General features: G+C 42.0%; 2 protein-coding genes across 5 annotated transcripts in view; one reads left to right on the plus strand and one right to left on the minus strand.

Annotated features, from left to right (window-relative positions):
- Ofd1 (OFD1, centriole and centriolar satellite protein) overlaps positions 1–452 on the minus strand; it is a 54,132-nt gene extending 53,680 nt beyond the window's left edge. Inside the window, exon 1 of one of the 2 annotated variants that reach the window (XM_006528839.4) lies at positions 28–392. In XM_006528839.4, the coding sequence (XP_006528902.1) occupies positions 28–42 (15 nt within the window). In that variant the 5' untranslated portion in view covers positions 43–392. Of the gene's footprint in view, positions 1–27 lie in introns of both variants that reach the window. The other variant, NM_177429.3, reaches the window with a different exon arrangement.
- Positions 450–12,888, plus strand: Trappc2 (trafficking protein particle complex 2). 3 transcript variants are annotated; one of them, XR_003953020.1, is made up of 5 exons: positions 450–587; positions 6,539–6,650; positions 9,536–9,651; positions 10,351–10,462; positions 11,885–12,888. XR_003953020.1 is itself a non-coding variant. In NM_025432.4 (5 exons), the coding sequence occupies exons 2-5, from the start codon at positions 6,558–6,560 to the stop codon at positions 11,981–11,983; spliced, it is 423 nt and encodes a 140-aa protein (NP_079708.2). In that variant the 5' UTR covers positions 503–587; positions 6,539–6,557; the 3' UTR covers positions 11,984–12,888. The 3 variants fall into 3 exon arrangements, 2 of the variants coding, with proteins under 2 accessions (NP_079708.2, NP_001300651.1); NM_025432.4 differs by having other exon boundaries at positions 503–587; positions 9,536–9,680; positions 10,377–10,462; NM_001313722.1 differs by lacking the exon at positions 10,351–10,462 and having other exon boundaries at positions 503–587.
- The last annotated feature ends 2,817 nt before the right edge of the window (positions 12,889–15,705 follow it).

The following is a 15,705-nucleotide window of genomic DNA, read 5'->3' on the forward strand; positions in this document are numbered from 1 at the left end:
ACCCTGGAAAGTGGCAGGTGGAACTACCTGAGCCATCCTCATCTGCTTTCCTCCCGAGCTCGCCCCTCCACGGTCGGACTCCTCGGCCCGGGCCGGGGCGCAGGAGGAGAGGGAGCCCTTGACCTCGGAATCCAGCTTGTCTCTGGGGACCTAGGGGAGCAAGAGAGCTAAACATTCAGCCCCTAACTCGTCAAGCAGCCGCGCTTCCTCCCACGGTATGGGAAGGGTGGGCGGGTCCGCGAGCCAGGAGGGACTCTGGACGGAATAAAGACGGAAACGACAAGCGAGGGCCCCGAAGCGGCCGCTCAGTCGGCAGTTTTCCCTGCTCCGTAGCTCATCCCTACACTGCCCGCCGCCCGCCGCCTGCTCCGCCCGCTCCGGCCGCTCGGCCCGCTCGGCCGGCTCAGCCTAACCGCCCAGGCTTTGGCCCTCCGTGACGCCTGCGCGCTCTTAGGCGAGCAGTCCCGGCCACGTCTCGCGAGAGCATAGCCTCAGATCTCGCGAGAGTGATTTTGGGACTCCCAGGCTGAGGCTCCCGAGCGCAGATTAAAGAGGCGGCCGGTTCTCATCTCGGCTCCTCCCTACAGGTGAGCTCTGGAGGGAAGCAGGCGGCGGGCGTTCCGGGTCCGCGGGGGCATCCAGGCCTCCCGTGATGCGAACAGTGGTCTTCTACCTCTACCCAGCCCTGACTCGGGACAGCACGCCCAGCCCCCCGGCGCCGAGTAATCCCCGTTCTCCTAGTTGGTATAGCCTCCGTGTCCCCTTGGAGGGGACCTCCGCGCACTGGGACGGAGGCTTGGCGTTCTCCAGGTCGCTAACGCAGTGCATCTTCATTGCAATGCCATTGCCCTTTGCAGCCGGTTTACTGTAGAAAGCGGTCTCGGGCATCGTAGGTTGACCGCATCCTTGGTCAGTTTCCATTAAATGCCAGTGGTACCCTACCTCGCCCTCCAGACTTTGACAGATGCTCTCAAAGAGGGCAAAAGCGCATCTCCTTGAGAAGCACGGAGCTTCATTTTATAGAAAAGCCCCACTAGTTTTGCTGATCTGTGGGGCAAGTTGAATTTACAGCTGTCAGGAGCAAGTTTCTGAAAGGTTCCTCCATAGAGAGATTTGCTATAAATATGGACGGCTTTGAACTGGGGTGCATGCGTTTTATCTTGTGTTTGCCTGTTAACTAAAATGTTTAACTTGTAAGGATTTCTAAATTCATCCTGCTCTTGCACTAGTAGTCTTCCACCATTGCACCATATGAATTTTTAGCTTCCTGGTAACTTCAGATGTCAGCCCTGGGCTTGGCCTTTACAGCAGTTTAGAATAAGCCTGTCAAGTCTAGAGTTAAAAAAAAATACTTGATCTTGTGTATGTACTGCACTCCCTCAAACCCATACCAGACATGAATAATTGATCATAGCCATTCGACCACACTGTTTCTCAGCACCAACTCCTGACAGCCATACCAGACATGAATAATTAATTGATCACAGCCTTTCACTGCTGACCACACAGTTTCTCAGCACCAGCTCCTGGCAGCCATACCAGCAAAGCAGATTTTGCTCATAAGGAACCACGAGCTATCCCTAGTCAAATCCCTTTCCTACTAGACATTATATTTCAAGAATATACTAAACACCCACCACAGAACACTTCATCCTCACTTAGCTTAAAACACCCTCGACTGGCTCCTTCAGTTGCTCTTATTTTGTTTTGTTTTCAGACCATTCATTGTCTAAGTCCCCACCCACCCCCCTGCTCCCAACATATTGTTTAAAGGTATCCATCATTTGAAATTATGATTTCCAGAACTAAGTATTTTCACAGGAGATGTAATGAGGATGACAGCAGCACTTTCCACACCTTGTTTGGGCACTGTCTTCACTCAGTTTTTGGTTGTTTTGTACTTTTAGATTTATTTTAGAGGTGTGTGTGTGTGTGTGTGTGTGTGTGTGTGTAATGAGTACAGGTACCCACAGAGTCCAGAAGAAGGCATTAGATCCCATAGAGCTGGAGTTACAAGCAATTGTGAGCTGCCTGATGTAGGAGCTGGGATTGAACTTGTGTCCTCTGCAAGAGCAGTATGTTCTCTTAACTGCTGCACAATCTTTTTGCCCCAGCGGTCTTAATCTTTATTCAGCCTAGAATTCTTTAGCTTTTCTTTCTTGACATGTCAGGCTGCTGCTGCCTCACTGAGCAATAAATCCAAACTTTTCGATTCTCATTTCTTTTTCTCTAGGGTTCTCTCCTTTTGTTGTACAGTTGGTTTGTTGTTACTGGTTTTAGTTTTTTGAGGCAGAGTCTCATACTGTGGCCTAGCTGGACCAACTCATAATTGTTCTCTTGTTTTAGCCTCCCTAGTGCTGGGTTTAAAGATGTGAACCACTGTAGCTGGCTTCTGCTGATTTTAAAACTCAAGTACAAGACTATATATATCTCAGTCTCTTATATCTTAATAATTTTATGCAACACTGGTAGACTTACAGGTCCCATGGTGTCTTTCCTGTTACCCCATTTTGAGGCAGGGTCTCCCTTTATATAGTCTTGGCTGTCCCTGGTCTTATATGCAAGCCATGCTGTCTGAACCTCACAAAGATCCATCTGCTTCCCCGTCACAAGTGCTGGAATCAAAGATGTATAGCAGCAGACCTAGCCCTGGAGATGATTTTTATTCCTCACTTTGGTCTGCTAGGAAACTCTTAATAGTTACCTTGTATTTGAATGTGATAAGTTGTCTTTAAGTTACTGAGTTAGTACCAGCCATGATAGCACAGACCTACAATCCACGCACTCAGGAGGCTAAAACAAGAGGATCATGAGATCAAAGCCAGCCTGGGCAACATAGCAAGACCATGTCTCAAAACAAAACATATACACATACACACACATGCACATACACTCCAGGAAAAGAAAAAACACTCAGATGTTTCTGGGTATTAATTTTAAGTCAGCTTTAGGTTGCCCCTTATTCAGCAAATAACGAGTGTTGGCTGGATCACTGGCACTGTCAGAACCCTGGGGATATTATACAGAACAGAACAGTGTGTCTATTATCTTTGGGGACTTCTTTCTGTCACCCAGGTTATAGGTCTCTAGTGTGCTCCTACATAGATACCAAAATACCCAGAAAATTTACTGTCCACCTACCACATTTCCTTTTCAGAGCAGAAAAGTGAAGTTTGATGTAGTTTGTTCTTAGTATAAGTAGAGAATTAAATGAATAATAACCTGGATGTGATGTTAGTCGTGGTTTCTTAACTTATACTGAATGAGCTACTGTACAGAAAACAAAAAAAGGTCCTGACATGCTATCTGACCAAAATCGGCCAGGTAACACCTACTTAGGTTGGTGTTTTAGTCTCGTGAATATACCCCGTCATAGATGAGAAGATATCCTTTTATCTGTTTCTGAAAATTGGAATAGCATTACCTGTCTCTTAGCATATAGAACCTTTCTGTGCCTATGATTTCTTTAATGTCACTTAACAGTAGATGGAGAGTTGTTGATCCAAGCTATATAATTGGCCAGGACCTGAAGACTTTTTTGAATTGAAATGCTTAGGAAGTTTTCTAATATCTAACATGCAGTCTTGAAATTTGCATCCTGCACCGCCTGCCTGCCCCGCTGCTGGGAAGTTATGCTTTGTATGTAACAGGGAGAATGGAAATTAAGCAGATTTGCATCTTTTGTTATTTCCGTGTATGTCCAGTGCTGGAAGCCCTTCTTTTCCTAATGGTCACAACCTAGAAGCATTGGCTTTTCTTCCATAGTTTGTACACTTAAGTTCTCCTTTAATTTTGCTCTTTTCGTGGAGCCTGGCTAGCTTTGAGCTTAGGACCTGCCTGCCCTAGCTTCCGTGGTGCTAGGATAGCATGTCTGCTTTAATCTGTGTATTTGGGGATCAGCTAATAAGCACCTATTTTATCCATAGGGACTGTAACATTTTCAAAAGTTGTAGAGATTAAGATGCTTAGTGGCTTCTATATTAGATAGTATGGTTATAGAGCATGCCTATCTTGGCAGAAAGTTTACTAGCGTGGACAACAAAAGTGTGGAGCACCTTTGCCCAGTGCCCAGCATGAGGTAAGCCTAAGAACAGCAGCTAAGTCTAAATGCTGCATACGTTCTCTTACATATGAGAGCTAGGTTGAAAAACATTTGCAAATAAAAGAAGAAGTGGGGACTGTTTGAGAGAGGTAAGGAGGGAGTAACAAGAAGGTGGTAAGGAAATGGAGATGACCAAAGTGGGTCTCAGTGACTGTGTGAAGTGCTTTCTGTTTGGATGGATGAAGATGGCCTGGGAAAGCCAGTGTTTATGCAGTAAGTAAGTACTAAGGGGAAAAAGCTCTGTCTCACGCCTAGTTGAGTAGCTTGTAAGAGAACCCTTTCCTATTCTATTTAATGGTATCCTTAGACAAGACACTTCTATACCATTTGCACATCCCATAAAGGAACTGTGGGGCATGATGTGGGTTATCTTTTTGTGCCTGCATTTCCTTCTGCTGTCTGGGGGCTCCCTCCTATGCGATTGTGGCTATTTGTGCCGAACAAAGTAAATCCTTCCCTTGGCATACTGCAGCCCTTTATAGCAGGAATTCATGATATCATTGCTTAGTTGCTTCAAACTTCAAGTTCTCTTTCCTTTCCTTTTCTCTGTGACTACTGCAAAGGCTTCCTAGCCATGCATAGTTTTCTATCATTCCTACTTATCCTTGTTATCCACTTTTAATATTGGATCCTTTTTCTTGTCTTTCTCCTAAAGCTAACAGCTTGTTCTGGAAAGGACTAAATGGTAAATAATTTCGGGCTCTATGCTAGGTAGTCTCTGTTGTCAGTGCTCAGCTCTTCCATTGAAGGATGAAAGCAGGTTTTAGACAATAGTAGTAGGGTGCATGAGGTTAAGTTTTGGCCTGCAGTCTGCAAGTGTGGGCTCCTTCCTGCCCTAGATAATGTTCTAAACACTTCTTTGTGCCAAAAAGTGTCTCACGTTTGTCTTCCACAATTATAGACTTCCATTTTGAAATGTGCTAACTTTGCCTTGCTTTTCTTCATTAGGGAACACATTCCCAATTTCTTTGGTTATCATTGATTTTTCTGTGAATCAGCAGACGACCTAGGGGGGCTTGGTAAGCTGTGGTCTTTCATGGCTTCAGATGTCCAGGAGGCTAACTAGACAGTCCAGTTGCCTAGATTCTGATACAATACTGAGGAGTTAGCTGTGTCATGTATTCTTCCATGTTATTCTAGATAACACTTAATCAAGCACTCACTGTCAGCCAGACACCCTTTGTTAGATTTCTATGCTTTACATATGTTAGGTTATGTAGTAAGCCTCCTACACATCAGTAAAGTCGCTCCAGTGTTGCCACTGTTGTATAGATGAGGAAACAGACAGGGTGATTAAACTGGAACCTATGGTCACAAGTGAGACCCAGAACCTGGCTTTGTCTAAATCCAAAGCTCTTGTATATACATACTAAAATCCACCCCATCTACCAAGCAGCTTTCTGATCATTTCTGTTGAAGCCCGTGGAATAGGGTTGGTGCAGTCAAGGCACTTGCCACCGAGCCTGACAACCTAGGTCTGATCCTTAGGGCTCACATGGAAGCAAGAGGTAACTGATCTTCATGGTGCATGCAGATACACCTACTCACCCAGCACACACACACACACACACACACACACACACACCACACACATACATGTAAAACTGTGGAATACTTAGTTTCTGCCTACCTTACCCAAATTTCTCTCATTTTTGTTGTTGTTTATTTTTATTTTGAGACAGTCTCTATTATATAGCTGTGGCTGCCTCAGAACTTGCTATATAGACCAGACTGGACTGGAAGTCATAGAAATCCACCTGCCTCTGCTTCCCAGATGCTGGGATTAAAGACTTGTCTATTATGCCTGTCAGGCTTTTATAATAAATTAGTGTATGTAGAGACATATCATAGGCCCTTGTATTTTCAGAGATTTAAATTTGTAGCATACATCCTTCTGATAGAAAGAAGACAAAAAACATTGTATAACCTGTGGACAAATATTTTATTACATTGTCTCTCTTGTGTAGAAATGATTTGTGGTAAAGCTGGCTTTTAGCTTCTTTTGAGGGTACCTCCAGAACACTTCTGAGACAAGCTAATTATGTCCTTTGCTTTTTCTACTGTTTAACCAACAACCTCTATTAGTCTCTCCAGGTGCTAATGGGAACACTTAACAGTATAGTCCAACTTAAGCCCAACGTACTCCATCAGATGAAGGGACCCTTGAGCTAAATGTTTACATTTTCAGTCATGAAAATAACATCTTTATGATATACTATAAGAGGATATAGTACATTGGGTTCTAAAGGACATATCATAGATATTTAATGGGTAGAGTCCAAAAGTCATATGCCTATGATAGTATACTACAAAGCAGACCCTATTGCCAAATTTAAATAGGAAAATTAGAATTCTGTACTTCATGTTAATCATTTTGGACCTTAGTATTGATTAAAAGTGTGTGTATCTGTTGGTTTGTTTGTTTAATTTGATTAGGAGCTGTGTATTGAAGACAATGTCTGGGAGCTTCTACTTCGTAATTGTTGGCCACCATGATAATCCAGTTTTTGAAATGGAATTTTTGCCACCTGGGAAAGCAGAATCCAAAGTATGTATGCAACCTTAAATTTTTTTTGTTTTGTTTTGTTTTTGTTTTTTCAAGACAGGGTTTCTCTGTATAGCCCTGGCTGTCCTGGAACTCACTCTGTAGACCAGGCTGACCTCGAACTCAGAAATCCGCCTGCCTCTGCCTCCCAAGTGCTGGGATTAAAGGCACCACTACCTGGTGCAACCTTAATTTTTTTTTTAATTAGTTGTTTTTATTTTAAAGATTTATTTATTTATTTTATGTATATGAGTAAACCATCATTGCTCTCTTTAGACACACCAGAAGAAGGCATCAGACCCCATTACAGATGGTTATGAGCCACCATGTGTTTGCTGGGAATTGAACTCAGGACCTCTGGAAGAGCAGTCTGTGCTCTGTGCTCTTAACCACTGAGCCATTTCTCCAGCCCACAACCTTAAATTAATAAGACTTTGTATGTCATTTTAATGGCATGTCATAATAGTATTTTCGAAATGAAATGGATCAGGATAAATAAAACAACTGAGATATAGCAACAATTAAATTAGATTTTATCTGGAGTTCCATAGACTGATAGAAAACAGGTAAGGAAGGAATGTCACCAACTATGAAAGGCTTCTTAAGCATATGGAAATTGTAGCCTACCTATCATGGGCCTGGGACAATTTTTGTTGCCTCAAAATGCCATAGTAGTCCATTGTGCTTCAGCAAATCATATTTTTCATCAGAGCAGACATAGATCAGTTTGCACCTGAGGGTTAAAAGAACCTTACTCCCATGTTGTCATCCTGTCATCAGGACTATAGCAATTTATTTCTGTGGCTTTTCCAGCACTGCTTAAATTGTTTCTATCTTACTGACAGCCAGGCCACATCAGGAAATTCTAAAAGCAACAGCAGAGGTACTGCTTTCTTGTTATCTAACTTGTCTTGGTATTAGTTCTTTCTCTGGCTACCACTCACTTTAAAGCATTTCCACAGTATGTGCCTAATTCCTCAAGAGTGATCATCGGTGTATAGGAAGGAAAAACTGCTTAAGAGACGGACACGGCATATAGCCATTTCTCTAAGGATTCAGGAATCCTCTGAATGGCATGGCAGCATTAGGAATGCAAACATACTTTAACTGTATAAGGGTTCCTGGGTAACTGGTGACCTTCCACCAGCCTCATTCTGGGAACAACCTCCCCAGTAAAAAGGTTATGCTAGTGGTTGTCATAGCAAAGTATCAAAACTTGAGTGGCATAGAACAGAAATGCACTGTAGCAGTTTTAAGAGCAAATGTCTGAAATTAATACCTTGGCAAGGCCTCACTCCTATGAAAAGGTAGTTCTCTTGGCCTGTAGCAACTTAGTTCCTGTATTCTGGTAGCCAGATGTCCCATTTAATTTTTCGTTGTGGAGGATGTCAGAGTTTCACTTTGTAGCCCTGACTCTCTTGGAGTTCACGAGATGGCCCAGGATGGCCTCCAGGTCATAAATCCTCTCTGTTCTAAAACACCTTAGTGCCAGGGTTACAGGTATGAGGCACCGCACACCACAGCAACCTTTTTTTCTAAGGACAGCAAGTTCACTGGATTAGAGGCCCGCTCTACTCCAGAGTGACCTTGACTAACTCCATCTTCAGTGACCCTCTTTCTAAAGCCACATTCGGAGGACCATGTGAGTTTTGAGAAGGACTCTATATACTAGTGTTCCCAACCTTCCTAATGCTGCGACGGTTTAATACAGTTCCTTGTGTTGTAGTGACTCCTCAACCATAAACTTATTTCATTGCTACCTTATAACTCTGATTTTCCTACTATTTATGAATAGTAATTTAAATATCTGATACAGATGGTCTTAGCTGACCCCTGGGAAAAGGTTTTTCAACCTCCAAAGGGGTTGCCACCCGTAGTTTGAGAACCACTGCTATATACCATATAGAATCTCTTCCATAGCAGGCAGTTTTTGAAAAACACATTGAGAAAGAGAATTCCACAGGAGTAAGACTTCATCCAGGTCATGAATTTACTCTCTATATTATAGTAAGTCACTCTTGCCTTCTTTTCAGTTAGGCCATCTTGCCCATGAAGAGGACACCCACAGTTCTGACCAGATTGTTTCTGCTGTTAATAGAGATGACAGTTCAAACCTGGGCTAAGCATGACCTCCTTCCCCATCCCAGGTCCCAAAACCATGTACAGCTCTGTTCTGCAAGAGGCCTATCATAGGTCTTCACCAGGGCCACCACTACTATCTCTGCAGCTTCTGTTCAGGAAGCCTGGCTGTCCCTTTTGCCTCCAGGCCTTGAGGCCCTATGTACATGGCATCCCTTTGTTTCTCTCCTTGATTTCTACTTTGGTCCCCACCTAGGGAAAGTGCTCTCTTTGGTCCACATCTGCTTGCACACTGTGTGTTTGTCTTCTAGTAAGACAGGGACTTCTGGAAAGTAGGATCTGCCTTATTTCCTCCATTAAAAGTAATAGTCTTCTTCATATGATGAAATAGTTGTAGAAAGTTAGTAACTGCCTTCTACCAGCATTGGAAATATGTTTAATAGTTTCTTGAAGACATTTATTTATTAATTGGTGTTCCTGTTTGTGAGTGATAGCAATAATATTTTAAATACCATAATCTTTTATGTCTTATGATAATAATACATGAAATAAATGCAAAGAGTCTTCCCCTAAGAAAAACATGTATGGAGTTTACAGAATGAAAACCAGGCATGCTGGTACTCACCTGTAGTCCTAACACCTGGGAGGCTGAGGCAGGGTCAGGAGCTCAAGAGCATTCTAGGCTACATAGTAAGGCCATATCTAAAATAAGAGAAACACAATACACACAAATTGACGGACTTTAGAATGCATTGCTGGTGGTCCTGGCGCTGTATGGAAATGTTCATCTTTCTTCATTTGTTCTTTAGGATGATCACCGTCATCTGAACCAGTTTATAGCTCATGCTGCTCTTGACCTTGTGGACGAAAATATGTGGCTTTCGAACAACATGTACTTAAAAACGGTGGACAAATTTAATGAGTGGTTTGTATCAGCCTTTGTCACTGCAGGGCATATCCTTACCTTATGGTAGTTTGCTTTCTGTTGCTGTTATAAACACTGTGACTAAAACCAACTTCAGGAAGAAAAGGGTTAGCTTACACTTCCCAAGTCCATTATTGAGGGAAATCTGGGCAGGAGCTTAAGCAGAAACTGAAGTAGAGACCACAGAGGAATACTGTATAGTGGGCCCACCTGCCTATGGATGGTACTGCCGTCAATAAGCTTGGCCCTCCTACAACTTCAAAAGGTCAAGCTAACACAATCTCTTTTCATTTATAAGGCTTAAAAAAAAAACATGGTGTTTAGAGGTGGGGGGAGGCGCTGGAGAGATGGCTCGGAGATTAAGAGCACTGACTGCTCTTCCAGAGGTCCTGAGTTCAAATCCCAGCCATCTGTAATGGGATCCAATGCCTTCTTCTGGTGTGTCTGAAGACAGTAACAGTGTACTCACATACATTAACATACATACATACATACATACATACATAGTTTTGGGGGGGTATCTGAACCATAGCAAAATCTATTTTCCTTAAAGTCTGTTTTACATTCTCCTTAAAATAAAGCTAAGTTGATTTTAGGCAGTTTATGTATTGAGCTTTGCCGTCACACAGCGCAGTTGACGTGACAAATGTCAAGGCTCTCTTAGCAGATAGAGAGCTGCTTTAACTGCTTCATTTCTAGAAAGACCACGCCTTAACTCTCTGCACATATGAGATTTATTATGCTTCATGATGTGAGGCAAGAAGATGGGATAAAGAACTTCTTTACTGATGTCTATGATCTGTATATAAAGGTACAGTATACCCTAAAATGAAAATACTTAATGTTTCCAAAGGATAGGGCAGGAAATAGAGGCCAAATTAAGATATAAAAAGTCAGTTTCGCTTATCATTGGGAATTTCATCTTAGTGTTTTCTCACATGTTATGAAGCCCCTATATTAACCAAGGAACTGATGTGGTTTAGCTTTATGTTAAAGTAAAGGATTTAAACCCTAAATTAAAAGAAGTATAGGGCACAGTGGCAATGTCTGTATACCAGCACTTGGCAGAAGCTTGAGTTTGAGGCCAGCCAAGCTACACAAGAGTTTTGGGAGGGGTTGGGGTTGGAAATGACAGCAACAGTATTGCATAACTTTTTTAAAAATGGAACATATGAGACATTTATGTTTTACTGTTTGTTTACATAATCCAAAGGGACATATAGATTAATCCATTTGTAATGAATACAAAGTAGATTCAAGGTCCATGTTAATGTATATAGGCCATATCAGACATACTATCGTAAGGTTAGCTGCAGGAACTTCTCAGAACTAAAATACTGAATTCCTAAGAGGAGCCAGGTAAGGAGATGCATGCCTATGATCCCAGCATTTGGGAGGTAGAATAGGAAACTCAGGATTGCAAAGCCAGTCTCAGATAAAAGGTAAGTTTAAGGCAGCTTTGGCCTGCACAAGAGGCTATCAGATAAGCAGGTGTGGTAGCTTACACCTGAATTTTAAGGCTTAGGAGACTGAAGGACTACAGTGAATTTAAGGCTAGTTAGGTTACAGAGTTCAAGGTCAGGCTAGGGAACAGAATGAGAACCTGCCTCCCAGGGGGAGGCGGGAGACGTTTTTGTTGTTTATTTTTTTAAAGATTCTTGTTGCATTTTTTATTTGTCTATTTGTGGGGCTGGGAGGCTCAGGAGGGGTAACACATGCCATGGTGTACTACAGCCTGTAGGAATCAGTTCTCTCCTACTATGTGGGTTCTGGAGATGGACGTCTGCTTGTCAAGTTGGCTTTAGGCACTGGGCCTGTTAATTTTTTGAGATAGTCTCATGTAGCCCAGCCTAGTCATGAACTCACTGTGCAGCTAAAGCTAGGCTTGAATTCCTGGTCCTCCTGAAGCTCCCAAGTTCAGAAATTGCACCTGGCTAAGCTGTTACAATGGGCATCCTTCTTTGTGAAGCCCACACAGATGCCCTAGATATGCCTTACTTCCTGGGTGTCTCTTTCTCTATAACTCTCATGATTACACTCTATAAATTCCTTTTTGAAATCCTGTTCTGCTTCATCAAAAAAAAAAAAAAGAGCAATCTAGCACTTTCAGTGAAAATTAAAAATGGGATTCAGACTCTTTGCTAAATTTTAAGATGGGAATTTCCTTTAGCAACCTGCGATTTATCAATCACTTTCCTTTGATAGGCTCACTAATAACCCTTTTCTTCCCTAGTTTGCAATGAATCCATTTTATGAACCCAATTCTCCCATTCGATCGAGTGCATTCGACAGGAAAGTCCAGTTTCTTGGGAAGAAACACCTTTTAAGCTAAATGAGAACAACTCGGAAATCAGCTGTCTCATCGTGGGTATCAGGAAGGTGTGCTCTGTAAATCATTCGAAATTGCCTGGAAAACATCCCCTTAAAATTGTACTTTGTTTTCATGTTGACTATCAGCATTAATATTGGCTTGTGAACTGTGATATGTATAAACAACTCTTTACCAGTAGTTCTGAACAGTTTTATTTAAAAACTTGAGAAAACTTTTCTTGCCGAAGATAATATGATCTTAATTTATTAATTCAAAAGCATATGTCATAGTTAATATTTGTTAGATTGATTAAAGACTGAAAAGTTCTGGAGACATGACTGAAATGAGTTATTTATACATTTAGAGATGTCCTTTTAAAATGCATAATACACTGCAGTACCAAGAAGCTGAAGCAGAAAGCCCATGCCAAGTGTTCCATGCTTGCCTACCTCTGCCAGAGGCTGAGAATAACCGTCCTGCTGTAACTCTAGACCCCCTAGATCTATGTATGCTGCACCAGTTACAGGCCTTGGCAAAATGTGGTGCCTCTGTCACCTTACATTCTAGTGTTTCCTTTCTCTTAGTAAACTAGAGGTTTATTTGAATTTATTAGTATCTGTACTTGGAAAATGTTATAATATGGATTTAGTATTACTAATAAAAGCCTGGGTTACACTGACATTTGCACTTTACCTTTATGCTATATACAGGGTGGGAGGTGGCAGATGTGGCCTCTTGTATTAGAAATGTTGGTTTGATTTTACAGTAGTACATATGTATGGAAAAGCAAACCAGATTTTCATGTACACACTGGAAAATTTCTCTCCATTCTAACTTTTGAGTAAGTACTTCTAAACTTTCTTGTATTCTTTGGTGAAGTTATCATCACTCTTTTTTTTATTTCTTAAATAAATATTTATATCCAAGAATGTGGTCATTTGATGCCTATTTTAAAATGCAGACCAACACCAATACTTTTTAAATCCCATTTCACTACTGAAGTTTGAAAACTAAGATGGTACATCTTGATCACAGATCACCTCTTACTTGCTGACAAAGGCACTCGGGTAAAATTCTAGGGCTTGAGGCTGGACAGATGTTACTCAGTAGTTAAGAATATGTTTTTGTGGTTTTGTTCTTGCAGATGACCCAAACTGGTTTCCCAGCACCTAAAGGGTGTGCCTCTAGAAGGATTTCCAATGCCTCTGGTCTCCTTGAGCACCTACATTTACACGCACATACCAACACGCAGACAAACACATACTATTAAAAACAATCTTTTTTTTTTTTAAATCTGGTACTTTGAACAATGCTAACAGTCGAGACCCAAATGTTTTTACCATATACAACTTGTCTCACCCTCAGTGAGCACGGAACTCACACCCAGGGAGGTGCTATAATTCCCAACCAGTAGCAGCTACAGCAGGAAGTCGGGCAAGACCTGGCTTCTAGCCCTGGAGAAGAGGGCAAAATGGGAACTAGGGCCATTCACCTTATAAGTATATTGCAACAGTTAAGTACTAGTTGTCGTGTGTGACCTTCAGGAAGCTCAAGAGGAAGTCCAGCAATGACTGATACCTCAGAGTGTTCAAACAGGAAAGCAGCATTCCAGGAATAAAGGCATGGGAGCCAGAACCTGTGTAAGGGTAAAGCGTTAAGCAAGCTCATCTGACAGTCTGGAGCTGATCGGTAATGTTCTACACAGGTAAAAGTTCATGTCGGCACTAAATTTCTATATACATTTATACTCTAAAGGTGATCCAGATAAAAATACATAAACCTGGTTGTATCCTTTCTGTAGCTGGACATTTCTAGGCTACCTCAGTCAGTATCCATGGATCTGGTGTATTTCTAATATGTTGGCCTTAAGTCTTTACTCTGTCCCTACCCCTATGGCTTTTTAAAGTCTTATTCATTGGTGTGTGTATGAAGTTTGGAGGAGGGTGTATGTGCCATGGTATGCATGTGGTCAGAAGACAATGTAAATTGTTTTTTCCCTTACGCCTCTGCATGGGTATTGGTTCCAGGGATTGAACTTGGAGGTAGTCAGGTATGTGAGGCCTTTACCCACTGAGCAAACACTGGGTTTCTCTGTGTAGCCCTGGCTGCCTTGGAACTCACTTTGTAGAGCAGGCTGTCCTTGAACTCAGAGAACTGCTTGTTCCTGAGCCCTGAGTGTTGAGATTAAAGGAATACACCACCACTACCCAGCCAATTTTTTTTAAAGATTTTCTTATTTTATGTTATGCATGCTGTATCTGCATGTACACCTACATGCCAGAAGAGGGCATCAGATGACATTATAGATGGTTATGAGCCACCACGTGGTGGCTGGGAATTGAACTCGGGACCTCTGAAAAAGCAGACAGTGCTCTTAAACCACTGAGCCATCTCTCCAGCCCGTTTTAATCTTTTAAGATACCCAGATTGCCTAGTTGTCAGTCCATTAGCATCCCAGAAACCACCATTTCACTAGAAACTTATATTGGTCCATTTTTTTTCTACTTACCTCTACTGCCATTGGAGAGAATTTGCCATCATGGCATCATTACATAAATATGAAGTTAATATATAATTGTAAAATAGTTTAAAGCAAAGGAACACCTGTGATTTGTAATTTCAACTAGAAAGTTCTCAGAAGAGCAGAAATATTTATATTGAGTGGCCAAATGCACCTTTATCTGTTTCCAAGTTCAGTAATGTGCCTCTTAAAATGGAACTAACTCAGAAGACTCTGTATGAGTCCATAGTCTAACCTCAGCTAGATATGACATGACAACTGTGATGAAAGTCAGACACTATATGGTGACTACTCCTTAGGAGCAGTGAAGCGTAACACAGTTCCTCCCATCCATCTGCTTTCTTCCTAGACAGCTGCATGTCACTGCTTCTCCTGCCACACCACCTGCTTAATTTCGTGTTTCTCACTTTTCTGTATTGTCCATCTTTGTCTAGGACCCCTGACTTTGCCAGTTTAGTGGCCAAGGCTACCCTACCCCTAAGGTTGTGTGTCTCCTCTTCGTCGTGGTTTATGCAGTTGGTGCATGTGTGACTGACTGGTTAGCCAGTATTCGCTGTACTCCTGTAACACCTTCTGAAGCTAGGCATTTCCTTTCTCCACAGACCAAAAAACAGACAGACAGACAAACAAAAACCAAAAAAACAGAAACTTCTTTTGATCACTTCTGGCTGCCCAGCTCTAACCTTTTGAAAACCCACTTTTAAAAAACCAACTAGTCTAATCCTTCAATAGTAAACTGCATGCACATTATGAACATAATTTTTAAAGTGAAAATGTTAAATGTGGGGTGGGGGTTGTGCTCACTTGGAATCCTGCACCTGGGAAGGTCAGGACTTTAATGCCAACCTCAGCTACAAGAGACCCTATCTCATTAAACCTAAAGGCTAAGATGCTAAGACATTCAATCTACAAATAAAAAATACACCATGGTTACTGCATTGGCTTCCTCATCTGCTGTGATCACCTGCACAAGACTGGATCTGTTGACTTTACACTATGGAGGGGCTCCCTCACAGGGCCCACCCCTCCCTGAGGATCTGTATTCCCTTAGGGGAATGGGGGAAGCCGCTGGTTAAGTTGCTCTAGTATACATACAAATATATGTGTGTCTGTGTAGTAAAGGGTTAAACATACCTATAAGCTGAGTTATGTCACCCTAAAATTCTTGTTGAAACCTTAACTTCCAAAACTTGTGTTACCAACTTGACACAATCTAAAGTCA

Source organism: Mus musculus, chromosome X, assembly GCF_000001635.26.
Source record: "Mus musculus strain C57BL/6J chromosome X, GRCm38.p6 C57BL/6J".
Lineage (NCBI taxonomy): Eukaryota > Metazoa > Chordata > Mammalia > Rodentia > Muridae > Mus > Mus musculus.

Excerpts from the sequence above, each read along its gene's own strand:
- Trappc2 (NM_025432.4), top strand. The coding sequence starts at position 6,558 with ATGTCTGGGAGCTTCTACTTCGTAATTGTTGGCCACCATGATAATCCA. Across the intron at positions 9,681-10,376 it reads AGCCTTTGTCACTGCAGGGC|ATATGAGATTTATTATGCTT; the intron begins ATATCCTTACCT and ends AACTCTCTGCAC. Across the intron at positions 10,463-11,884 it reads TCTATGATCTGTATATAAAG|TTTGCAATGAATCCATTTTA; the intron begins GTACAGTATACC and ends TTTCTTCCCTAG.